Source organism: Megalopta genalis, chromosome 4, assembly GCF_051020955.1.
Source record: "Megalopta genalis isolate 19385.01 chromosome 4, iyMegGena1_principal, whole genome shotgun sequence".
Classification (NCBI taxonomy): Eukaryota; Metazoa; Arthropoda; class Insecta; order Hymenoptera; family Halictidae; genus Megalopta; species Megalopta genalis.
The window spans coordinates 1,618,089-1,645,605 of NC_135016.1; the positions used below are offsets into that span (position 1 = coordinate 1,618,089).

A 27,517-nucleotide genomic window follows, 5' to 3' on the forward strand; every position below is an offset into this window, starting at 1 on the left:
GGCGGTTGCAACGAGTGGCAAGCACCGCGAAATTCAGCGGTTCGTGCTTTCACCTACTCGTGACGCACGGTAGTTGGCAATTCTATGGAACCGGCGTTGCAACACATTCGACACCTCCACAGTCGCCGCGAGCTATTCGCGGGATTTCCAACGTGTTCCGCCGATTTCCCGAACCGGAAGCCCGACTCGCTGGAAAATTACTCACGCCCGATTACGAGCGAAAGTTGTACGCGATAATTGGTTATCGCTACTCGCTGGGAGGCTAGCCTCGAGATTAGACCTCTTTGTCTGCCGATAACGCCGCGCGATCTAATTCCAGCGTTACGATACCTCCCGATTTTTGCTCGACCTCGGAGCCGTCGAATCGGTCTTAGTTAAACGGCCCGTGACCGGTCGTATTACCTCCGGAGATTGGAAAGGGTTCGCGTTTCGAGGAGCCAAGGGCCGGCGAGTGTTGGGACATCCGCCGCCAGGCGGCAGCATGCTCTTGGCTCCGCCGGCGTTGGCCCAGGGGATCGAGTGGGGAGCGATTTCGGGCCCCTCGCCGAGAGCGTGAGAGCGCGAGAGCGTGAGAGCCGGGAAAGGGAATCGGGGACCGGTTCGGCGCGGGGGAACCTCCGGGATCCGCGTTCAGGTGGCAGCACCTCGCTGCAGGTTCTGCCGCGCCTTTCCTCAGTCCGCCTTCCGAGCTGCAGCCGCACAGACGGGGCCTCGCCTCGTTCCAAACGACTTGCAACGGCGGAGACGACGGTCGCGCCACTTCGCACGATCGCGAAAAGACCCGTCCGTCCCTGCTTCCAACCCGTTTTAGTTTTAATCGCCATGTCCGAGCCGTCCTTACAATATTCTGTAGCGTAGAGTACCGTCCTTTCGCTTTTAGATTTTGCTGTTGCACCGTTTCTCGAATAAGAAAATAAATGAGTCACCATCCTAAGGAACGCGCGACAATTAAATATAAACGATAAATGTTTTAAATACCGTCGAACGTAGAACGCAAATTTTTATGCGAATATTTCGGATATCCGATATTAGAGGATAAATATAATTTTCTCTTTCGAAAAGTAAATCAATACGACAGAATCGATCGAAGGTGAAACACGATCTCAATCGTATTCGATAAGATAGAAGAGAGAATAGAAGCGTCGGAGGTGACAGGGGGTGGTCGAAAGAACAATGCCGGAAGTAAGTTTGAAGAAAGAGATCAATATTTATTTGATGCTCTTGCAGTGATAAGCGTCGATCTTTTCTATTCTCACAATAGAGAGGAATTATAAATTTAATTTCTCTGCACTCATATAAATATAAATAGGACAACTGTTCGCACACTATCTCTCGCTCGAGCACGCGCGCGCGCACGCACGCGCGCACGTGTCATTTGCCCATCCGCACACTTAATTAAACCTACGAACTAAAGATCCGCGTTTAGTTACAAAATGAATGAAATTAAAAGAAAGAAGAAACTGGTTCCTCGTACTTTTCGCGAATACATAGACACTCGCACGGCGTATTTTCTCTACGTACAAGAAACAGAATGGAAGACCTCGGTGATTCTTGTTGCGTAAGGCACTTAAAATACGATATCCTTCTAAACACATGTATGTACAGACGACGAAAGGTGGAAAGAATGCAAAATTCGGGGGGTACGCGTCGAAACTCAATGGAAACGATTGACGAACGGAAATGAAGAAACAAATGATTTCTCGGTTTTTTACATTCTTCCTCTCGACTCTCTCTCTCTCTCTCTCTCTCTCATTCTCTCGCACACTCTTTCGCTCTCTCTTTCGCTCGCTCCCTTTCTCTCAACGATACGATAGAACTATTTACAAGGCACTGTATAAGGCACTGCCTCATAGGCTACTGGCCGACGTGTACGCACTCGGGGTGCTAAAAAACTCGCGGTTCCGAGGGTGTCCTAGCTGGCAGGACGCGATCCTAAATACGATAAGGAACAATATCCGTGTCCGTAAACTTTCACGGTGCTGAACGACCGATCCACGTGTCTTCAGTCGGAGAACATGTACAATATAATATTTCACTCGAGACTGTTTCCGTCTTACGACGACGGCGCGCGCGTATCACCCGCGACATCACGATTTTACCACGGCCTCCACGGCTTGTCCTCGACCTCGGGGACCACGCTCTTCCTCATGACGAGGGCGAGCGGTTTCTGGAGCGGCGGGCTGTAGACGCGGGGGTCGAACTCGGGGTCACTGGTGTAGCCGTTGGCCGGCGACGTGGCGACGTCCCTGTGGCTGTTGCCGGTGTTGAAGGCGGCGGATTGCTCGCGGAAGGTGGCCGGCGGTGCCTCGAACGCGACCGGACTCGCCGCGGACGTGGACGTCGAGCTGGCCGACGAGGTCGAGGAGGAGGCGGACGCCGTGCTGGCCGTTCTCTGAGGAATCGGGATCAGAGTCGGCAGAGGCGAGGTCGGGGCTGGCGAGGAGGCCGGCGAGGTGACCGGGGTCGCCTTCGCTCCGGCCGGCAGGACTAGCGCGATGTCGCCGTTCGGCAGCCTGGTCGGGACCAGCTGAAGCCCCGTGCCGTTCGCGTTCGTGAAGAATATCCCGTTCGACTGTTGGACCTGGATCCTCGGGGTGGCGTCCACCTGCGGCAGGATGTGGACCTGGAGCTGCGTGGTCGGTGGCGCCGGTTGCACCGGCTGCTGGCTCGCCGTCTGGCCGTTCGCGTTGCTCGCCTCGACCGGTCCGAGGCAGGAGGCCAAGTGGGCCATCAAACGCCTCTTCACCGACGCGTCCAGACCGGGAAACCTGCCAACCTCGCCGGCGCATTCCGTGAAACCAGCCCGGAATTTGTTCAAGACGTTCGGGTCGGTCGCCGCCGCCAGGGCAACCTGTTGACGCTGGAGCGTCTCCAGGTGTTTCACAGTCATCTCGAGGATGTCGGCCTTCTCCAGCTTCGAGTGTCTCGCTGGCTGTAATCGGAAACAACCGAACGATTATGTAAAGCCTCGACGACGATACGCGTCCACTGGCAACGTCTCCCAGGGAGAAGTCGGAGGGATTGTGACATCTGGTCGGGTGGGATCGAACGAACGTTTAAGATACTCACGTCTTTTTTCATGGCGTCCAGGATGAGGGTCTTCAGGTCGTTTAGGCAGTTGTTGATGCGGGCTCGCCGCCGTTTCTCCATGATCGGCTTGTTACTCTGTAACAGAAAATAATTGCCGGGTCAGGCGCGTCGTTTCGCTACGAATTGGGGGATGTCGCGCCGTTTCGATGGCTCGGGTAAAAGAAAGGGTAAAAGGAGGGTAAAAGAAAGAACCGAACTCGATGGATCATCGTCGACGGTTTTACTCGAATTTGAAGTCGCGCGGCTAAGGTTTTTTCTCGATTCGCGAGGTAAAGAGCGAGAAACGATGCATCCTCTCGCGACACTAACCCGTCGATTCTCGCCGGATCTTCTGGTGGTTGCGGTGGTGGCGGTGGTTTGCGCAGGGGGCTGTCCAGCCTCCTGGGGCACGTGCTGCGCCGGCGGCGTAGCGCCGACGGTGACCCCGCCGGTCGGCATCGTGGCACCCACCCCGGTCACCATCTCGTATCACAAAAATGTCAAAAGCGTCGACGGATTCACGACAAATTGCGCGAACAATTTGCCGCGGCACTGCACTGGTAATCCAAGATAGCCGCTGCGTAGCACTGCCTGTTCTACGGCCTAGGGCCACCGGGGTAATCCAGATAGAGCGTGTGGCCGGCCGGTCGTGAACGGACGGCCGTGCGAACGGAGGGTAGTTTTCTGTTTACGGTCGAGAATATGGTAAGCGGACGCACGGTCGGGGCTCCCTTGCTAATCTCGCTCGCTGACTGAACTCTCACTGTGAACTCCGACCAGTCTGTACAGACGTCAGAGCACGACTGACCGAACGAACGACGAACGTCTTCTGTCGTCTCGTCGAAGCGTGCCACCCGATGGAATGCCCGGTGGAGGCAAAGCCGAGAACGGGTGGGGGAAAACCTCGACGGACCGTCTGGAGGGGATAGCGCGTGACGGTTTAACCTGGGCTTCCCTCCACCAACCGAATTCCGACGGTCGGACGGCACCCGGTTGCCTTTAAGAGCCCCCACCTAGGCTGCGAAGCCCCCTCCTCGGGGTACCGACCGCCGACGGCGGCCGTGGCGGGTTGCCTCGTTGCCTCGCTTCCTCGCTTCCTCGCTTCCTCGCTTCCTCGCTTCCTCGCCGCCGCTGTGCCTCGCGCGGACCCCCACTATGCGTCGCCCGAACTCCGATCGATCGGATTCTTCTGCACTGTCATCGAGTCATTTTTTCGAAAAATCCCCTTTGACGTTACCGTGCCCGACCCGCGCGTCGGTTACGGGGAACCACCTAAATTCCCTTCCGACGACCCTCTTACGTTTCCGAAAATTCCCTCGTTGCACAATTTCTCCTTTTTGCAACGGGCGATGTCCGCTGGATCTCCCAGAATCGCGAAATTGCAAATGAGTCACTGCTCTCACCCTTCGCTAACGACGTCTTAGCGATGACGCTGAAACTGACGCATGGCGCTCGAAGATCCTGGTACGGAGAGCAGAGTTTCCGATAGCAAAGTGTCACGATACCATCGTGGGCGAAGAGTGTGTCAATCTTGCACTCGATAGATATTAATTGTTCGTGAAACGCGTTGGACGATACTTCTGAGTTTTTTATATTCCATCGCCCACAAGATTTGTCAAAATTTCTGTATTCTACGGTGAAAACTGCGATGACGCGTCGAAGCGTCGAGTGAAAACGAAGAAATTCTTTCGGGACCGACGTTCCAGCATCGAGTTCGAAATTTCGTATTCCGAGAAAAGTCTTAAAAGTTTGACGGGGATTTCGGGTTGAAATTGGAAGCGAGCACGGTTCGTAGTAAAGGGAACGGATCGCAACGGGAACAAAGAACAATAGCGCGCGGCGTTTCCCGCGAGCGGCGATTAGTCTCGTGACGCGTATCGCGCGTCGAAAGGTCATTAGAACCGGCTGGCCGGATCGCGGTGCGGCGCGGCGCGGCGCGGCGAGGCGCGGCGTGGCGCGATCGTGGTGGTAATTGTAATTTCTAGACGGGCACGCACGTATGCTCGACTACGAACGTCATCGGGGCTTATATTACGTTCTTCGAAAATAGCCGAGTGCCACCGTGTGTCGAGTGCGGACTGACGCACGCGCGCACCACTGGCACGTGCCTCCTACTCCCTCCCCACGTCTTTCGAAATTACTCTTTCTACTTGTGCGACCGATTATACGCACGCCGCGGCATTTATCTCTCGCGTACGTGCACGTACGCGAGCCATAAACCGCTGATACGTATTTCTCGGCCGCCCGAGCGTAATCGATAGGCGATCGTATCGATCTATAGCCTCCTGGATCGCGCTTATCGCGCACTCCGCGTTCGCGATTGCAACCGACGCGACGGAGCTCCGGTTACTGGAACTGCAACGAGGTTTATCGAAAGGCTCGAGTGCATTTTCATTCCCGAAACATTGGCAAATGTAGGATTTCTGCAACGCGCGGTCGCATCGCAGTATAACCGGACTTTGAAAAATTGGGGAGCAGCGAAGCGAACAGATCCGAGTAGACTTTGAACCTCGAAGGTCAGAAAAATTCAGATCCGTGGTAGCATCGTGTCACGATTACCCGATCGGTTCGGTTGCCGCTGCGTTTCCTGCCGTCCTAGAGGAGCACTTCCGAAAAGAGTCCCCCGCATAGCTCGCTGGCATTGCGACGTTATCGGCGGGTATCTCCGGTTGAGAGCACAGACGTGTCAAAGTCTCGTGGAAAGATAATCGTCGGTGCAGCGTCGATGGTTCCGGCGCCGAGCGAAGCCAACCAAGTATTCGCGCTGGCGAGGCTCGGTCGAGCTCGAGGCTCGAGGCTCGAGGCTCGTCGTCCGACCGGCTCGGCAAAGGGTAGGAATCTGGAGAGCAGAGAGAGAGGGAGAGAGGGAGAGAGAGAGAGAGAGAGAGAGAGAGAGAGAGAGAGAGAGAGCAGGAGAGTCCTGGAGGGGGGCTAGAAGCGAGCGAAGCAAGCCCAGGAGTTCGTAGAAGCGAGTTAAGTGCGACAAGGATGTCGACCGGTGGATCGTGCTCGTGTCCTCGCGAGCGAGACAGGGTTATGGAAAAAAGATCGTGGGGATGTCGGTGGGACGAGGACGCGAGCATAGGGGCTGCCGAAGAGGAAACGGGAGAGTCCGACATCCTGAAGAGAGGAGAAGCCGCTTCGCTGGTGCGACGACGCTCGACCGTGCGCGGGCAAAGGATGCGAAATCGGCGGCCGCCAATCACGTGACCGGGAACCGATGCGGCGTACGACGCTCGCGTTCCGATTGGCCGGGACCGATCCCCACCCGCCGGACCGGCGAGAGGACGAGCGTGCCGCGCGCGACGGTTGCGTGGGTGGTGGGGGCGCGATCGTCATTCGACTTTGAGCGGTCGAGCGTCGCGGCGGCGTTGCGCCGTTGCGGCGTTGCGGCGCGGCGTTGCTGCGTCGTGGCGTCGCGGCGCGTGGGTCGCGGGTCGCTGGTCGCGGTCCTCTAGGGCCACTCGATCTCGAGGAATGCGTGGGGGAGAAAAAGCGTGCGGCCTCGCGGGGAGGCGGATACCTGTGACCTCCCCGGGAGAATGCATTTCGAGATTCGAGTGCAGCGGCCGCCGCCGCGGTCGATGGGAAAATTAGGTGCACGAATCCGTTCCCTCGCTGCGAATAGGGATCCTCTCGCGCGATTCTTCGGTACGAGGATCAGCCAGGACGACGTTCGAACCGTTGATTCTACCGTTGCTTTCTAACGACATTTTTGAGACACGAGCATTTGTAATGATAAAAGAAACGACCTTCTTAGATCGAACGGTGTAAAAAAGAAATAGAAAAAATTGAGGTGCATTAAAACGTTTCGATCGAAGCAATTGTAGCGTGTCTGCTCTAGATCCTCTCGAATTGCGAAGTGCTTTGGATCGATGGATGCTTTCGGTATTTATCCTATCGGTTCTTTTACGAGTTGAAATAAATATGTTACTTGAGAAGGCGTCTACGATGGTTTCCATTATCTTCTAAGGTTTCGGTTCTTCGAATTGTATACGAAAATTAAATAACCGACGAAGATGTAATTGGTAAAGCTAATCGATGGACACCCCAAGAAACGCACGAGCGTGAAAGAGCGTTCAACCGTGCGGATACCTGTGACCTATCCGATAGAATGCATTCGGAGTGCACCGGGCCTCGGGGAAAATTGGGTGCGCGTCGTAAGTGCACCGGCTATTCCCTCGATGGGAATCGAGGGTACGCTTCGACCGCGCCATGGATATTGAGAATGTAATTGGAGTACACTAGACGCCACGCGAGAATCGAGTCGCATTTCGAGTGCAGCCAGCGCGATGCAGCGTCGAGAAACGCCGAGTGTTATTCGACGGTGTTGGATATTGTAGAATGCACTCTGAAAACATTTCTATTGTTTTCATTTCGTTGGAAAGATGTTGGCTTATTTTACAGGGATCGCAATTTGTTGAAGTTTCGAGAGAATTAGCAATTTAGAAATTGCAATCGAGTATGCGGTTTCACATGTTTCTAAGGAATTAATATATTTTCGAGCACCACGATTATTTAATTTATTAATTAATTTATTAACCCGAAGTCTGATTTATGAGCGACTCAACTGTCTATCATATTTGGTCGTTGTACAATATTTTCACTGCTTCGGTTCGTATAGTTTACGTACCTATAAAGATTAAGGTGAAATTTTTAATTTTACATTAATTGCATGTTACAAATATTTATACGTTCCTAGATAAAACAACAAAGTTCTGTACCTAACAAATCATAAGCTAAATTTCATACTTTCGAAACGATCGAGGATATTACGGTAAAAGATCGATGAAAAACACCCCAATCGTAATTATTATTTCGTTCAACCCTCAACTGGCTCGCATTCGTCGTTGTCTATAAAAAATTATTTGCCGCGATGCGGCTCGTCTAGGAAACATTTGAAAGCAGAGTTTCAAGCTGACGTATCGTCAAAATGTTTCATAAACAAATTAAAAGTGCAAAGGTAGATACGATTGCACGACTACTGGTTAGTGGATTAGGCATTCATAGTCAGCCAGGAGGGAAGCACCGGCCTACCGATGGCGTGCTCCCATCTGGCGGTGGATTCTGAAACTTCTACCCTGCTCTCGGCGCGCTCGATTTTTCGGACAGCGTTGGAAACAGCGGGGCTCGTTTATTGATTGAAATATTTTAACATTTTAAAGTGTACATTCGTCGTTTTTATCATCCCTTACACCTTGGAGTTTCGAGAGACACCAGCAACCGGTATATCGATTTTCTCCAACGTATTAGAAAAGTATTTCAAATACGAAGATCCATCGAGTTTCGACCAAGTTTAACCAATTTTTTACTACGTTTTTAGAAAGATTGGAGCACGACGTCTCGAAGCCCGAGGAAACAGGACACGAATTCTGGATTAAGTCGAGCCAACGCGTTCTCAGGTTGGTGTAATCGACAAAAGTATCGCACATTTCTCACGTGTATGCTCGAGAGAACGTTTCATAGGCTCCCGGTCTCTATGAGTCACTCGGAAACGTCTAGACAACAAACGTCTAGAGTCTAGACACAGATAAGGATCGTAATACTTTTATAGTACGCGCCGGTTGATGCCGGGCTCGCAGTAAATTCTGCGTTTCGCATGCATAACATTGAAAGCTATCGCTGCGAACAATTCGAATTGGAATTATACTCTTACCGTTCTACCGGAGGCTAAACGAAAATGGCGGTCGAGCTTTAACCCGTTGCAGCACCGTTATCTTCGCGGTTAAAATAATTACAACTTTGTCGATCGTAATCGTTGTCTAGAAGGAACGACTTAAAACAACGAGAGCATACTTGACAGGTTATTACTAAAAATCTCCATCGTCGAAGTACAGCATGGGGTCAACGAACGCTCGGATTAGAAAAAATTAATTCGTCTGTACCGTAAACAACGATCGAGATTTATTCGTATATTTTTTGGCGAAGGAACCACCGCCATCTTAATCTCTTCATTTCACCTTCGATAAGAGCCGCGATGAATCAAGCGCCAGATTCACATGTTTTGCAAAATAATCGGCTATCTAACGCTTCGAATCAGCCAGCGAGCATCGTATCACGTGTTTGAGACACTCCAACGTCCCGATAAAATAGATTACGACGCGATATCCATCGGAGCCACTTCAATTCGACGCCATTCTCGTTCCGAGAAACATTTCTCTCGGCGTTGCCTCGGCATTCTTTACAGTCGCGCTTCTCGTAAATCATTCGCAGAAAGATTTTAACGACGATCTAGCAAGCGACCCTTTATTTACAATGCTAAGCACAGCCGAACCCGATTCCATACGGTTTCAATGGAAATGCGATTTAAATCACGACTGTATGCTCGCGATCAGAATGGAAGCACGCGTTGCGTTCTTTGCAATTACATTTCAGTCCTAACGACCGTTTCCCGCCCAAACGGTTAATCTGGAAGTAGGGGCGAAACGTAAGATGCAAAAACCAGGATTTATTTAACGATCCGGTATTTAACGGTACACGAGGGTGATCACGGTCGAGACGGTACGGTTCCTTGGACATTATTAGACCCGTCTTAGCTGTATACCTGCCTCCTCGGCTATCTATGAGGTCTGTGTGAATCCCGCATGACTCATTAACTTTATGGGGTGTCGGAGGATTACTTACGCCGCTGCTGGTGGCCGGATAAAAGAGCGCACAGGGATGGAATGAGAGAGAGAGAGAGAGAGAGAGAGAGAGGGGGGTTGGGGAGGGGGAGACCGGCATCGGCTTTGCCCGCAGCAAACGAACATTAATATTCGCTCCCCTTGCGCCGAAATATCAGATTAGGGTGTCTGGCATCCACTCCCGCTTCGCGTACTTTATTACAGCCCGTAGGAAAAATAAAGGAGCCGTGCACAGAGAGCAAAAGTACCTGGACAAACCGACGCGGCGTCCGACTCGCGGAGTAATCTGATTTCGCGAAAACCGCGGCTGTTTTCTGTAATCCTCCCTCGGCTGTGGTCGAGGCTGTCGGTTCCTTGCTCGCGGAGACCGTAACTGGGTCGGATAAAGAGAATTTTATAGTCACGGACCATTTTAGAGGCAACGCATGAAGCACGCTATCGTTCGTCCAGGGCAACCGGGAGGGGTTGCAGCGCGAGATGCAACGTTTTCCCATGGCGTTTCTAGCAAAAACGAACGGAACGCTCGTCCGGCGCGCGATTCCGATGGTATCGTCCCGTCGAACGTGTTCGATTTGCGGGCCCGGGGCGAGTAATAAAAACGGGGCGCATGTTGCTCTATGCCGGTGTGCGCGCGCGCGTGTCCGTGCCGCGATCGTTGACTGACAGGCCAACAATTTCGCTCTATTATCGGTTAAGCAAACACCGCCGCGAGGGTAGGCAGAACGAGCCACGCTAATCCCCGTGGCCGTGCTACGGATCGAGAAATAAAATCGACTTCGCGGCGACTAGGTTCCCCCTCTCCCTTTTCGGTCCCATTTTTCGGCCAATTAGAACCGGCTGTCCCGGGAGTCCGGACGTTTCCGTCGTTGTTACATTCAATAAAGGAAAGTGGCCGCGGGTCCTGCGCGGAATTGCGCATAATGATGCGCATAAAAGGTTGAAAGGGGGGCCCGGCACCGCGCAGATGGCGCGCCTTCTCGGCGTTGCACATTTCGTGCAGTTCCATGGAACTGGTTTCGCCGAGGTGATTAGAAATGCGTTTAGACCGCTCCGCCGCACGCAGACGACGAGGAGCGTCGCGTCGCGTCCCGTCGCGCAGCGTCGTGTGCGGCAAAGTGCATCGGCGACTCGATAATTGTCGTGAAACGGCCGCCGGATTTGCATTCGTTCCGAAGACTGTTGCCTTCTGTACCTCCCAGCGATTCGCCGGCAATTTCGCCGACACGCTGAATATTTAACACTCGGGTTTACATAGTTGTCTCCGGTTCGGACGCGCCACCGTCTCTGCAATAGGCGTTTAATTAAAAGCGAGTCTCGCTGCCCGCCGAAAATACGACTCGTGCGGAGAAACGATTTTGCGGTTCCCGTCATCGCGTTGCCGTCTTTTTCTTCTCGAAGGTTCCTCGGCCACGAAATGTTCCTCGTCCGTTTCTCGTCGTTTCCAGTGGTCCAACACCGGGCACATTTCAGGCGACGAGTATTATTTAAAACAACATGTTATTTTATCCGACATCCTCGTTCGTCCTTATTATTTTAGCAATATCGATACTTTCATCGAAGCAATTCCACCGTTGTTTCAATGAATTTCTAGCAGAGATACATCGAAAAACATTTTCCAATATTTTCTACATCCCTCCGAAGGAAATCCTGTGTACCGACGCACGTCGCATTTCCAGCATCTTTATACAAGAAACGAAGAAAGAGGATTACAGCACCGCGATTTAATCCTGTTTCATCGCGATCGCGATCGTTGCGTGGAACGAACTCGGCTCGAAACGAAGTTATTTATGCCGCGCCTTGCGCGGACCGCGGCCGCAATAACGGCAATCTCTCGAAAATCCAATAATTCCGGGAAACGCAGTGGGAAGAATAAAATTTGCCGAAAAACCAATATAGAAAAAACTGCACCGGCCCGTATCGGCGCTGCCCGGGTCGCGGCCGGCCCAACTTTTGCAACCGCGCTGCGACGACGATAAATTTCCCTGGCGTGTATTCCATCGAATTCTCCCCGGGCACGCGAAAACGTTTCGGCCGAAACGAAAATCGAGTTTCCAGCATTTTCATCGTGTAATAGTATTTTACAGGATTTGCATACACGCCGGTACCTACGCGCGAGCCGCTCCCAAAAATCTAATGAAACATTTTATTGCCCGGAAACGAATTTAAATATAAAACTTCGTTTACGGAAGCTCGCCGCGTATTGTAAATATTACGGCCGAACAAAACTGCAGTTAACAACGATCTAAAAAAGTACAATTTATCCGTCGCGCGAAACAGTTTGTAATTTAACATACTACCCGGGCTATCCGATATTTTTCGCTGCGCGTACCTCGCTCCGCCGTATTCCTGGATTTATAATTTCGGGGGATTCGAACGAAACGATTTGTATCGTTGAAAAATTATAAATTCACCCGCCCTTTTACAAACGTTTCGAATTAGGATACTCGATGCTATCCTTCCAAAAAATCCCCAGAGATCGCCCTGCGATCGGAACGTCGAACCGAGGCAATCCTTGCAGCTTCTCTTCCTAGTTTTTGCCACGTTGGGCGAAGTTATGGATTCAAAACTTGGACGATCTTCTCTACGCTTGCTCCGCATTTAGGGATCGCTTATGCTCGTGGAAAAAACGTGCCGCGAGGCACCTTTACGGCCTCCGATTAGAAGCGAAGTGCCCTTTTCCTTCCGGACGAATTAAAGGCAGGCTTTTCAGCGTCGCCGGTGGCGCGGGGGGTGAGGTGGAGGAAAAGGTCAAACGAAACATCGCAGGCTACCATTTTTCAGCAGCGGGACAAACGTTTTGGCTCCGGGAGTCACGGTATGATCGTGTTTACGGCGGCCAAGTAACGAGGGAGGTGAGGTCGTATTTCTCTGTGTCGTCGGAGGGGCGCGACGAGGCGCGGCGGGAGTAAATCTCGAAAAATTGCAGCTGCAGCCGCTCGTCCCGAAAACAACGGCCGAGGAAAAAACGGTGTCGCCGCGTATATTTTTCTATGTTTCCTTGGCCGTTTTTCATTTTTTGCGGGCCGCGCGAAGATGAAAGGTCGCCGGAAAAAAATCGAAGGCTCGATAAACTCGCATCGAAAAAAATCTCGGCCCACCGCGCGGTGCACGAGGAAAAACGTTCCGGTGTTGTTTTTTTTTATCGTTTTCGGAGAGCACGGCAAAACGACGGATCGAAAAAACTGTTCTCCCGATCCTCGATGAAAAAAAATCAACCTAACTCACCGGCAGCCATTAGGCGCACGAACGGGGTACGCGACCGACAGGATTCTCGAATTTTGACTTCGTAAACATTTTTAGAACCCTCCCATGGGATCCTAGGACGTTTACCTGCAGCGACCAGGGCGTTCCTTGTAGTTTTTTGGAGCTTCGATCCAGCATTCGTAACATTCGCAGTTCGGTGAAAATGTAGGAAGTGAACGCAGGTAGCGAACATAAATTTTCTTCCGTCGCTGTATGTGGAATTAGTAAACGAAAGAGTAGACGTTCGTAAGATATACGAGATCGCGAATGTTAAAGGCAAACGGTTGATTTTAATAAAGTATCGTATCCTATCGTTCAAATACTTTTATCGCCGACTATATTTCACGAAAGGATGCATGAAATTCCGTAATAACGGCATCGTATAATTTCTGCATCCGATGAATCACTGCAGAATGCGTTTTATCGGTTTTCTACGTGCAACTGGCTCTAAATGGTATTCAGAGATTTACGATATCCATGAGGATGTATTTTCAATTCATTTAATTTTTCTCAACAGCGTTTTTCACGTTCGAAATACAATTTTAAACGCAATAAGTACGCGTTGCGGATTTATTTTCGAATATAAAATTTAATCCGTTAATCCATTTCCGACTGCCTTAAACGCGCATTAAAAATTGCGAAGAAAGGTTCGATTAACTTTATAGACGAATAAAAACGCGAACGATACAGAAATATCGACTGTACAATTATATTATACGATATCTTATTACTTTGTGGATATAATTTCCATTAAAAAAAAGAGAAAGTTGCAATATTGCGAATACGCAATTTCAAATAATTAATTCACCGAAATGGGTTGCGATTAATTCTCGAACGTCGTTTAAATAATACGGAGCATTTTCAGGTAGTGTAATTATACTTTTACCGAGTCGCCAACGCAGTGGAACGACCGACGGTTAAAGGGTTTATCCTAACCCCGGCGATGATTGCTTTAAACCGGATATTTGTGAAAAGGTTACTCCTTCGGTGAACGGAATGTTCGGAAGAAAAGGGTTGAATGCGCCGGGCGATAACTTTGACGACACGATTATCTGCAATAATCGAGGCAGTTGTACCTTTTGTTGCGCGTTTCTTGCGTTGAACTGTGCAAGCGGTTACTGGTGGTCTCTCCACGCGAGGTTTTACTCGTAATAACTCTACCCGATCGTTAAATAATTAACCGTAGCAATAACGATATTTATTCGAACCTGTAAGCGCGCGTTGCATCGATAATTTAGGACGAATGTTTAAGTTTATACGTTTGAAAGCTTGTGCGCATAATTTATTGGTTAAATCGAATGTTTAGTTTTAAAAGTAAATGTTAAAATTCTATAGAAATTTACAAGTTTTCGAGAAACATATAGAATCATTTTACGTCGAAGCGGCTGGACGCAATAATTTATGAGGGTAAATAAATAATTTTCTAGCAAAGAGAAACCGGTTCGTGAGCGTATTAGATCGTCTTCGCAAAGGACACAACAGCAGCCTTGGTGAAACTAACTCCAGATATTCAGTGACGGTCGAAACGCCGTAAAGGGTATGGTCAAGCCTATCCACCCCATCCATCAACTTTACGACCACCATTTGCAAATTTTCCCCTTTGCAAAGGCTTGAAAGGCTCTGCGAAGGCCAACCGTCCACATTTTATGTTTTAACCCTAATTAAAGAGGTAAGCGGCCGTGGCCTCCGTTACTTCACGTAACCAAAATATCTTTCGAACGCCTGTCCCCGTTGATTTCCATAGGCTGCACTAAATTTCAGCACCCTCTCTCTCGCCTACGCAAACACACTGTCAAATAAAACTGGAGATCACAATTCCAATAATGTAGAATAGCCAGAAACTCGTTGCCCGAAATACAAAAACAAATACAAATTTGTTAAACTTTGTAGTTAAGCTTTGTTAAACATATTCGAGGTGGAGAAAATCATTTTCATTTCAATCTTGCAGAAAAGTCTGCAACGCAACGATCGATGAGCAAACTCGATTTCCATGCGACGCGTTTCAAATTCCTTTCGACGCGTATATTTAATCGTTGGACTAAATAAAATTACGTCACGAATCTGTAATTCCATATTAAAATGAAATGTCTGTATCGGCGGAGCGAGGACGCGAGAAAGGGCGACTCCGAGCACGATTTCGATCCTACGCAATTTATTTAACAACGGCTTCGCAGAAATTAATGAACGTTCCAGGGAAATTCATAATTTTCCAATAGCTTTTCCATCGAATCTCGATTTTCTATTAAATACGGATCAGAAATGTTGCAGAAAGCCATTCGGGGAAATAAGCAACTGCTTCTCGTACAATATCGACGGCGTAGGTTGCGGGTAAAAAGGTCCTCGATATTGGGCGACGGGTAAACGTCGACGGCGAACGCGTCGTTCGCCATCGCGACAGCACTTTGAACACTGTCAGCGTGGAAGGATTTGGCCACCATAAAGCCGCTCGTTTGGCTCGTGGATGATCATAAAAAGAAGAAAGCTCAGCCAGGGTTAAGGGTGGTCGCGTCCATGGTAGGGGTAACCTGGCAGTATAGCAATATATTCGGAAACCGCAAGATTTTTCCTAACTACCATACTTTTTTCCGCCGCTATTTTTCTCCCCTTCCGCTCAAGGGGTTGTCGGACGGGTCTGTCGCAATAAAGTCATAAAAAATGTTGGTCCGGCTGCAGGCAGGTAGGAAGGCTTGCTGGAAAAGGGTCAAGTTCGTGAGGCTTGTAAAAAGGGTGAAGGCGTGCTCAAAGGGAAAATTCTTTAAAGCTTGAAAATCGCGAAGACGGGGGGCGCCGTAAACCCTTCGAGGACAAGCCTTGGGAATTTTTTAACTGCGCCTTTTTTCTTCTCGCTTCTCGTTTCGCCTCCGCAACACCCCGTTCCCAACCCCGCGCGATCGTAAAACGATCGACGAGAGGCACAACACGATCCTTAACCAGCGAGAAACGTTTTTTCCCGAGAATTTTGGCCGTTGGGCTCGTGAGAACGCGCCAAGGAGACGTCCAGCGTTCGGCCAACGGAGCTGTTAAAGGGTTGCACCACCTGAAAACGTCGTTCACCCTTTCACCGACAATCGGCGAAGCTTAAGTCGCGGTGGCCGGGTTAAAAAGGATTGCCGGACGCAACTGCCGCCGCTGCCGGCAACCCTTTTATTGGTGATCAGCGATCCATTCTGTTTAACCCGCTCGGATACACCCTTTTTTGTGGTGTGCCGTATTTTTCAAGGGGTTGTCCATCCCTTCAAAAAGCGACAGGATACTGGCACGCGACGGCGCGTGTCCACGGTGGTTACCCTCTCGATGGGAAATAAAATGTCGGGTCTTTGGAAAACCTTTTTGGCGCGTGTTCCCTAAAATACGATGATCGGGGGTCATTGTTTCAGATTGGAGGAGGACTATTAAGATGGGTAGGGGATTCGGGTCGGTTTCAGATTTTTCAATGGATCGTGCCCTCATTGTTACCGGTGTCCTAGACTACTTAGGGACGATTTTACTACCCTTATGGACTGGCTGGCAGGTTAAGTACCGTCAAGGTCGGTTCATAAATATTTATTTTGCTGTTGTCAAATTCTTATACACTCCTGAAGCATTATACCTCAATTGTATGTATGTATATGTGTATATATATATAGACAGAGAGAGAGAGAGAGAGAGAGAGAGAGAGAGAGAGAGAGAGAGAGAGAACGCGAGCGTGGTAAAAAGTGTGTCTAGAAAGTGTGGGCTTCTTTCTATGACGTATGGAATATCCTTCTGTATCTCGGATTTCCATACATAACGATGGTCACACCGTGCGCCTCATGGGAACGCGAACCGAGTTAAGCGGAGACGTCGCGTCGCCGCGACGAACACCCACACGCGCCGTTTATTAAAATTATGGTTCGATGATTAATTGGACGGCGTACACCTGAACCGCCTAAATTGAGAAATATCCTAAAACATGGTCGAACACGCCGGTGTCACGACTCTTGAAAAGAAATCTACGATCCGGGATCCCCGCGGGAAATATCTGATTAAAGCCGCCGTAAATCTCGTTCTCCGTGTCCCGTGGAATTTCCATGGAACCTACACAACCTGCGGCAAATCGAACACACGAAATATCTACGAACGCGTTCGTTACGCAGCCGATATTTTTCCCAGCGTTTTAAATATCGGTGACAAATAATTGCGTCGACGAAGCGCAGAAAATCTACCTGAAATTTTATTCAACGGGACCAGTTTTAGAATGCCCAGTTCCATTTCTTCGCGTCTGTAGGTACGTCTGTAGGATAAAAGCGATCCCAAAAAATCTAACGGAAAGTTCAGGCAAAACTCTGCGAAGCCAGCATCGTCTACCAGGTTTCTATCGTTCCGAACTCCTGCAGTTGCAGCAGCATCCCGAGCAAGTGGTTGTTCGCGCACGACCCGTCCATCGAACGAAGGCTGCGCCGAGCCACGCCGCGGCGGCCAGTTTCTTTTGTTCTGGTTGTCGACGGGTTCCGGCGAGGTTGATCGCGTTGGACAGGCATCGCAAGCGGTTATCGGATTGTGAAAGAATCCGGACCGCGATCTCGTGGGAGATCCCCGTGATGCGATGCGAGCCTCGTGAGCGGGCCCGTCGTCGTTGCATGCCGCGTACCGGTGCGCGTGCCAAAAAAGAGAGCAACCCGATCTGAAGCAAATGAAGTGCAAATTGAGCGGGCTGCGTCGCGAGTGGGGAAAAATCCAGCCGAGCGACCGGACCACGGTGAGCAAACTCGTTCGGACGTGAGGCGCAACGTGATACTGCTGCGGCATGCTCGGAATATTCCTCGTGGTTCCTCTTCTGCTTGGACAACATCCTCCGAAAATCGCCGACACACGAGGGACAACAGTGTCCAACCCCTCTTCTGTCCTCTCTCTCTCTCTCTCTCGCTCTCTCTCTCTCTCTGTCTCCTCTCTCTCTCCTCACTGTCCTCTCGGCCGGCTCTTGTTCGCGTGATCTTTGATTTTCGAAAAGCGACTTTGCCGGAACCGGGTCGACGTCGAACGCTTTGCAACAGCCTCCGGCTAATAAGAGGCTTGGCGGACGAGGAATTCGCTGCCGTGAGAGATGGCCCGATAATTTGCCGTGTAATGAGGACATTCGAGACGCGGACACTGTTACTCAAATATGTATTTATCCTTTGCGGGGCCAACTATCGGCGGTGCTTCCTTTTTCACGACTTTAAGCCAACTTGTTGAGCGATGCACGAGTTTTCGGCGTTGCACGCGAGTATTAGCTCGTCTTGGAATAAATTGGGGTGCTCGTGCGTCGGACAGTTTTAATTTATGATTATACGATGTAACGGACAAATGGGTTTAACGGATCGATGGGGCTATTATTTAGGCCGATGTCGCGCAAAAAAGGAAGCAAACTGAAATAATAAACAGCTTCTTCGCGAAATAGAAAGTTGTCGTTTAAAGCGGTGCAGTTGGCACGAATAACCTTGACTAATTTTCCTTTTCTCGTTTCTCGAAATGCACGCGGAGCAAATCGAAAGTAGCGATCTCCTATAAAGAGATTTCAATTCAGCGATACAGTTTTTAGCCAACCGCCTCGGCAACGCGAATATTCGGGACACGCGATCGCCTCGTCTAATTCTTTCGAGCGCGTCGATCGAACTATCGGACGCGGCAATTCCCCCGCGCATTTCAACGGAGAGATTTCGTTGCTCGACCCTGCCGTGCAATGGGCAAAACACAGCCGACGATTAACATTTAATCGAAACGGGAAATAAATCGCACGCGGACCGTTCGTACGCGCCGGTTTCGTTCCGCTCGTTCTCCGAAGTGCCGTTTACCCCCGAAACGGGGATAATAATATTTCCGAACGCTTTCGTTCGCGCGTCCGCTAAAACAAAACGAGAGGTGAAAAAAAAGGAGAACGGGCCGTGACACGCGCAACAGTTTCCTCGTCTCTCCGTGTCTCGATCGGCGGCGATCGTGAAAGCGTGCTCGCGCTGAAATTCCGGGTCGCATTTTTCGCTCGAACGCGACTGTAAAAATGAGGCGGCTTTCGCGGATTTTACAATCGATGCGATGGAAAAAAAAATCTATGTACACGTGCACGCGTTTCGGTACGAACGGTGACGTAACGTTTCGCGGAAAAATTTAACGTTCCGCCGAGATAATGACGGTTTAATGACGCGAACGCGAACACCCGTGGCCACCGTAATTCACCGTCGACGAATTTCACTGGGATAAAAGACCGCCGGGAAGTGGGTACAAACTCGAAAAACGCTGCCTCGCTTCTCGGCTCCTCTTTGTGGAACACTTTCACGGACGTTCGTATTGTTCGAGGGAATCGGTGACGGAACCCATCGACGAACGGTAACGGCACCGGACGATTTAACCGGGCATCGGCCACCGTCGGCTTCGCGCGATCGTCGGAAAATGCTTTCCACTCGAGCAATTTTCCGAGTGCTTTCGGAAGAAAACTTTCGCTTTCCTATTATGTTCTTTCTAGGAAACGCGAGGAATCTGTCGGCCGGCCGAAATAGAATCAACTTTGCGGAAGAATGCCCGTCGCGGTTATGACAACATTTTCTAAGTTGGCATACCGCGCGTATGGAAATGCTAGAAGCATTTTTTCCAGAAATATGTTTTCGAAATGAAAAGTTACGAACAGCTGGGAGATCGATTACCGGATTCCTTCGGAAAAATATCGAGCAGTCGTTCGCCTCGCATCCTTACCGGATCGGGCAAAGAAAATGCCGGACAATGGCCCGCGGGAAACGATCGCTCGGCGGAATTCAAACCGATGCAGTTCTCCGTCCGCGAGCGTCGATGGTATCTGCGGCTCGCGTTAAGCCGAGATGCACAGGCGGCGTCGATTACACCGCGTGGGCGCAAATTACAAGCAGGGATACATCCACTGAAAGGACGTCGATTATTCCAGCGCGGGAATTTCGCAATCCTCCCGTCCGTTCTTTTTCGTTTCGCGTAATCGTTCCAGCTGGATGAGGACGCAATCGGCCGTCCGAACGTGACATTTCGACGGATCGGTTGTGCATAGCATCGACTGCGAGCGCAGCGTCGGCTGAAAAAGCCGGTTCGCGGCGTCTCGTCGCGGCAAATAAATGATCGCAGCGCCGAGACGCGTCGGGACGCGCCGGGACGCTGCTCGCTAATTGAACGATACCCGCGACCATCGGATCCTTCGTGGAAGCGTGCAAAGGTCGAGATCGAAATGCCACGCAACGCGAGTAATACGTTACGGATCACAATGGACAAGGTGTCTCGAATCAAAACTGAAATATCGCGGGCCGGTTTCTCGAATTCCGCAGGTGTTTCGGTGCTCTTTGCCGCGTTGGGAGTCAGCCGCAGACATTTCAGCGGCCGGAATGGCTGGGATGCATATTTCAGGCATTCGATGCAGCCGGGATTGCGAAACACGATCCAGCGAATAGATTAGGACAAATTTACGAACTTTCCTGTGTTCCCCACAGTTTTCGGAAGTTTCGTGGAGTCGTTTGAAAAAGCGACGCACGCATTTGCTGCGCCGAAGTTTAGAACTTCCTCCGCGAACGGTCTAGAATAATATTTTACGTATCGCAGAAAAATCAAATTCCTACTGGATTCGGAAGGTAACAGGAAATCGGAACGATGAAAATGCACGAGGTGGAGAAGGAGAGAAGAACGCCGAACGGACACGATCGGGTACAATAAGAAAGGCGGTCGGTCGCGCGACACGCGCTCCAAGCCCGTTGTTCGAGCGACACGGTCGAGTGTTCTCGGCAGTAAAAGTAATTCGCACGTCCTGCAATAAAGCGAACGGCGAACAATAAACTGTTTACAGAATTAATTTTACTGCTCGAATAATGACCGACAACGAGCGTCGCCGTGGCCAGGTAGGAAAAGAAAGTCCCATCCGGCACCGTAAGCTTACCCCTCGAGCGGCACGTTTAACGATTCGTGCGCTTAGCGGACGCGTGCACCCTAGGCGATCGTTACCTGCCGATTTTCCCTCGGTAATGCGTACCGGTAGCGAGAGAATGCATCCTCGTTGCTCGTCTCTCCGGCCACTCGAAGAAAATAAATTTGTTCGATTTCGAGGAAAGTTTCGAACGCGTCTACGAGTCCGGTCAGCGGGTCTCCAGGATGGCGTAAGCGCAGTGGCCACGATAGGTGTCCAAATAGAAGGGAATCGAATAAATCAGCGTCGGAAAGCGTAGGTTACAGCCGGCGGCACGAATTCCCCGCGCGACGAGGACCGAGGATTCGAGGAGAGCCGAGAGCGTGGCCGTCCCTCTTCGAACCTCCCTTTCGGATCAATTCAAATCCCTAGCGTCTCCCACGAATTAAAGAACGGCCGCGTTCCCGCTGGAAATCCTCCCGCGCGGCGCGGCTCCGCTCGGCTCCGCTCGGCTCCGGTTGGCGCGGCGCGGCGCTAGAGACCCGAGGTCTTTCAGGCCTGGGGCTGAATAAAATTATTATGATAAGACCTCGATTAATTTCAGCCGGTGGAACTCCGGTAGTCGTCGGCCCCGCGTAAGCCAGGCCACTCTGAATAGGCTTTCAAAGTCCCGGGGATACCGGTGTCCGCTCCTCTCCGCTCCGCGCGGCCTCCCTCTAAAAAGGAACGCGAGATCCTTGAATCGTGAGCCGGCCTCGAGAGGAGGCCAGAATCGACGGTCATTAATATTGTCGGATTAAACGGCAGCGCGCATTAATCCGGCAAACGAAGACGAAATCCTATTTCACGTCTCGGGGCGGCGCGGCGCGGCGCGGCGTCGAGACGCGAGGCGTCGCGCGACCCGCCGCAGCTTCTTCTTGTTTCGGAATGTCGGTTTCATTAGACCGCTTCGCGACCGAGAAAACGATCAACACGAGAGAATAAGGGCCCCGGAGACGAATGGGGCGAGAACGAATGCTCAGCTACCTTCTATCAAAGGGCTTAATTATTTTGGAATAATCGTTAATCATTTTTTTGCGACCGTGGTGCTACCAACGCGGATTCTTAATGATCTCGGGGCTGGCCTGGATTGTTTAATCATCGATCGAGCGTATTCGTTGCCCGAGCTTCGCTCGCGCGTTCGAGAAGCGAGGAGGGTCTGCGGGAATGCATGCTTGGTTTGTTGAGCGAGGAAAGAGACCGGAGAATAGAGGTAGTTTTAACTCGATCGATTTTTTGGAGGATTCTCGAACGTTCGTAGACGCGGGAACCGAGGTTATCGTGGAATTTCGAATATCCCACGCGAATTTGAACCGTGGATAAAATTCGAGGCGATACGTTGCGCCGGATTTCATATCGCTGACGTAATATTCGCGTCGAAGGGGAACAGCTGCGAAACAATCGTACATGTGTTCGGAACGTGATCATTCCTGCAATACCACCTCCGGAGGAACCGTATCCACCGTAGGAAAGAGTTTGCTCGACCATTCTTTCCACGATCCCCCGATTTACCAGAAGCGTATCGCGCGAACGCTCCTTCCTCGTAAATACTTCGCGTACACGGGATATTCCTGCAAGAGGGTCGTCAAAGCGCAATATCCCAGCCAACACTCGGCGACATTACACGAGTTTCACACGCTTCGCGTTCGCGACGCGACGACCAAAAACGGTTGGGCTGCTTACGGAAACGTCGACGCCGCGTCGCGCCGCACCGCGCCGAGAACTTGTCTTCTAACACAGTGCTTCTCAACCGTCTACGATTTCTGGCCTCTCACGATCTTCCATGAACTTCGTTTCGGATAATCGGTAGCTCGGAATCTCCGACGATTTCTAGACGTTTTCATCGCGGTGGATTTTATTATGTTTTATTTACAATATTTGCGCAACGATTTAAGAACACTGTCGCGTTTCGTGTCCAAATACCGCTCCCGAAGGTATCGAACGATCGTTGAGAAAAATTGCACGACTCTTGGATCATCGAATTATTTAGGGAGAAAGGGAAATCGATCCTCTCGATCGAGATACACGTTTTACCAACAAAAGCGAGACGCAGGATCTCGCAGGATCGATCGCGATCCATGGAGTTGGGAGACGCTGTCGGGTCGTTCCACCCCACGGAAGTAGAAGTCGATGGCGTCGGCCGATGGAGAGGGTGGCGCGCGTCGGGACATACGTACGTATCTAATCGACGGCGCGTTATGTAAATTTTATTGCGCCGCTTTAGAGTATGCCGGAACAGGGGAATATATATCTCGGCGCGGAAAACGCGCGCGACTCGAGCCGAGAGTTACGGCCGTGCCGCGATCGGTTACAGGTGTGCCCGATCGCCGCGCTCTCCGCCCTGCGCCGTATGCCCCCGTGGTCGGCCTCCGAATGGAAATTGATCGATTATGCTAACGGCAACGGCAACGGCCCGCGTGGACGCGGCTGGCCGCGGCCGAGAAAATAAAAGAGGAAAGCCGAGCCAGCCGATTAGAGGTTGAGCCACAAGGTGGCAAACCGAATCGAGCCTCCGTGAATATTTCACCGGGGGCGCGGGCGTGGGAGATGGAAAAAGACTTTCCATTGGGAACGATAAGGAAACTTTATCGGCGACGGTGAACACTGCGCGCCGCGGCGAACGAACTTTATGGGGGACAACGGGAATTCGGGGCTAACCTGCTTTCGATCCCGCTGGGAAATTTTTCGAATTTAAATTCGAGTCGGGGATTTATTTCCTGGCAAGTTAATCGTCTTCGGTTATTTTTCGTCCGCGGTCCGCGGTATCGAGGTTCACAAATTTAAAAAACCGAGGCATTTTATTATTTTCAGCTGGTTCTTTACGTATCGTCTTTGTTCATAAATATTATAAGCACCTGGTTGCAGGCAAATTTAATCAAATACAATTTTTAACGAAACGTTAACTCGTACGTTACGAAGTACCTCGATCGTCTGTTTTATAAATATAAAACGAGCGCGTTCGACGCTGGATCAGCGACGCAAGGTTGCATGAAAATTGCAGATTATTTGATAATCTATTACAAATTCGTTCACCGTGCATCCGACAAAACGAACGTAGGACAGCGCCCTTTGTTCGAACAATTCTATTACCGCCATTGTACATCTCCGCGAAGCACCTTAGAAAGTAGACATTGGTTCTCTCCACGGTCCTCTCGGCGAGCAATCTGCACGAAATGAAAGTCAATGGTCGTGATGCAGTGCGCGCAGCACAATATCCAATTAGTCCGAATAGATTCTAATTCGACCCGACTGAGGCAGAGCCGTGCAATCTTTCTGTCGGCGGTGATTGAAGTTGCGACTTAGGTCGTGCCGCAGACGGTAGCCGATCATTCTATGCCGAATCCCCTTGCGACTTAAACGGCCCCATCGCGATTCGGACCTCGGGCTATTCGTCGATCTCTGTTTTGCTCGGCGTTTTTGTTTGCTGAAAATATCTCGCGCGACAGTCGAGCTTCGAGTATTAGAAATTGGGCAAAGAAATTGTAAGCGGTTTCGATCGCCTCGAATAAATTGCTAAATCCGCTAACCAACAGTTGATCCGGCGATCCTAACGAAACACGGTCCACTTAATAATCGCTTCCCACCGAGCACGTTCGAATCAGAAACTCCATTCATCATCCGAGTCTCCGCGATCGATCATCGATCACGTCTCGACAAAATCCACCGGTCCTAAAAATAAAAGCGCAAGCAAACTTTCCCATCGTCTTCGCGTCGAATCACAGCGTCCCGACGCGTCCTCGTATAACAGTTTCCTTCCAGGCAATTAGCATCTCCGCGAACGGGTGTCGGACCACCCCTTGCGCCAATATTTACTCGGCAGAATAAACAACCCCCTTCCGGTCTCTCGGCGCGCCGCGCCGCTCCGTGCCGCGCCGTTGGCTTTTTTCGGCGACCCTTTTCCCCCGCATTACCATATTATTTCTATTAGACAGCTCGCTACCCACAATTAACGCGGACGTATCACGAAATTAACGAACCGAAACCACAGCGACGAGACCAGGAAGCAGGGCTGCTCCGAGTCCCCTTTTTTCCTACAACTTTGCTCGTCTTCCCCGCGACCCTGACTCACAGTCAAACCTGTTCGCCTTTCCCGATGGGGTGAGAATCGGAGAGGGCGAGAAGGAGCGTACGCACGTGGATCGCACAAAAGGGGAAAGAAAGAAACGGAGAGAAATAGAAAGAGAGGAAAAAGAGAGAGGGAGAGAGGGGCGATCCACTCGTATGTTATCCGGAGGGCAGGACAAAATGTCGGTGGACTTCTTACGAGAAAGTTTTTTGCGAGCCAAGGGGTAGCTTCCGCTAATTAATGCGCGGCGCTCGCTCGCGCCAGGCGAACGCATCTCCCGGCGTAGATAATTGGAATTATGTGAAAAAGATTCTCGCAAGGATGCAGCGCGGGAAAGGCAGAAGGGACAAGGTCTGTCGTCACGTGACTGATGTAATTGACGACGGCGAGGAGCTCGTCCGCCCGGCGCGGAGCGGAGCGGCGCGGCTCGGCCCGGCCCGGCCCGGCCCGACCCGGCCACGTAATTGAATTCACGGGCTACCAGCCTTTTTTTCTGGAATACCTTCCGCGAGACCGTTGGGCGAATTCGAAGGGCGAGGGATAATGAGAAACCTGTACGCCGAGTGCCGATGCCGATCTCGGGCCGCCGCGCCGCGACCGGGAAACCTTGCCATTCGCGTGATTAATTAACGGCTGCCGGTTGACGCGCCATTTGTAACCGGTGCCGAGTCCGGTGGGATCCTTGATTGGTAGGTGGTAAGCGATACCTGTCTTTTTTTCGGAGATGCGGCAAAAATTACTTTGTGTTTGATTGCTGGAAAGAGCGTAGAGGGTCTCGTGAGCGATGGTGCGGCTCATTGGGGAAATTGTAATTGAACGAGGATCGAAACGGGATTTCGGATCGTTGATCGTTAACTCGATTCGAGTCTCGACGTTTTTCGAACGAACGGCTTTCGAAGCTTCTCAATATAATTCTGCGGAAAATATTGTCGGAGTAATTTAAACGAGCAATCGCGATTCTGAAATATTTGCGCGTTACAAAAATATGAACGATCGATGATCGCGGAACATACGCGCAAACGTGCTGTATTAGATACGGTTTTCCATCGGCGATACTTTAAGAATAAAGTATCAGCTTCATCGGGAAGGCGGTTCGTAAATGGCGCAACACAATCGTGCCGGATCGGGTAACCGTAAAACATCGTTACCCCGATCTTCGCCAGCTGACCGACGCCGCGCGACGCGCCGATCGCGGCAAAAAGAAGTCGATTTTAATAACGATGCGAGGGTACGGAAGAAAATCGATCGAGAACACGATATTACCATAAATTAATCGGTACCGGCAACTCCGACGAAAAAATGATTATCGTAAATTGATTTCGACGGTCAGACTCGGGTGGCGCAAAAAAACCGTTGATCCAGCAATCTCCGAAGAGCCATACCGGTCGCGGCGTGTAATACCAAAATGTCCGGCGATAATCAAATTTTATGGCCGCGGCATGTAAACCTCGAAAATTGCATCCGAGCGTTTCACGGACTCTGTTCCGTTACAAACAGCGGACGCTTATTAATTTCGAGCGAGTTCCGCTATCGACTAATCCATTTTTTATAATACCTTTCTTTTTCCATTTGCTCGTAAAGTTCGTGGAAACGTCTCGATCATCGGTGGCTTACGAACATCGACGCGTATTATTTTTAACGATTCGAAGAATCGCAATTATCGCACCCTGGCCCGCGAGAAATCGACGCCTTCGCCACCTGTTCCATCTTCCAGGATCCACCGAGGACCAACGAGCAACGAGCAACGACCAATGACCAACGACCGACGAACAACGACAGGTTAACGAAACGATTATGCAGATGGCTGTCGAAGGGGTGGGCCCGGGTGACGGGTCATACATCGGGGCCGGTACACGTGGTGACACCGTAATTTGCATGCTTAAATCGTGTAATCATCCCGTTTAAGCGTTTTTAACGATCGCCGCCCTCTCGGTCGCCGATTACTCGCGCGAGCGTCCCACGAAAAAGGGCGTCCGCTCGCTACTGGGTGGTCGGCATAAATTCTCTTTTTCCCGCCCGAGCATTATGCTAATACGGGGAATTACCAAGTGTATAATTGATATTTATAACCGACGCGGCGCGGCGCAGGTCGGCGTTTCGCCGCGGAGGACGCGATCCACGAGGGACGTCTTTCTCCCGGAGGGTGGTAGTTGGCAGCTCGCAACCGGCGCGATCAACCGATCCGGCGAACCCGGGAATTCCTCGAACCGGTCGCCTCCGAGCGGTATATAGATCGCTCGACTTTTACCGGCGGAACCGACGATATTTCTGGTATTTCTTTTTAATCGAAGTCCCGGCATTCCTCGTTGCCGGGATACGCCGGTGGGGATGCTGCCGGGACGCGACGACGTCCACTCCGAATGAAACTTATCCCGCCTCGCCGAGATTGATAAAACGAGGACAATCGAGAGACGAGTTCGGGAATGCCTTTGTCAGAGCCACGCTATGCCAGCGCCGGGCTTAATAACGGCTCGGCTTATTGTATTTCGTCGAAGCTCGCGCGTCTCGCATTTTTATCTTCAGATTTACGGATTTCTGGGTCGTTGCGGATTATTCGCGCTCCTTCGCGACTCTCGAGTCGGAAACGCTGTCCGCTATGGAAACAGTTGTCGATCGCTGAAACCTCGCTTA

At 50.9% G+C, this 27,517-nt stretch overlaps 1 protein-coding gene across 1 annotated transcript; it reads right to left on the bottom strand.

Moving 5' to 3' along the window:
• Positions 1 to 1,183: 1,183 nt before the first annotated feature.
• Positions 1,184 to 4,022, bottom strand: hry (bHLH transcriptional repressor hairy). Its single transcript, XM_033483316.2, has 3 exons — positions 3,400 to 4,022; positions 3,070 to 3,165; positions 1,184 to 2,932 (listed from the first exon to the last, which is right to left on the bottom strand). The coding sequence occupies exons 1-3, from the start codon at positions 3,550 to 3,552 to the stop codon at positions 2,096 to 2,098; spliced, it is 1,086 nt and encodes a 361-aa protein (XP_033339207.1). The 5' UTR covers positions 3,553 to 4,022; the 3' UTR covers positions 1,184 to 2,095.
• Positions 4,023 to 27,517: the final 23,495 nt, after the last annotated feature.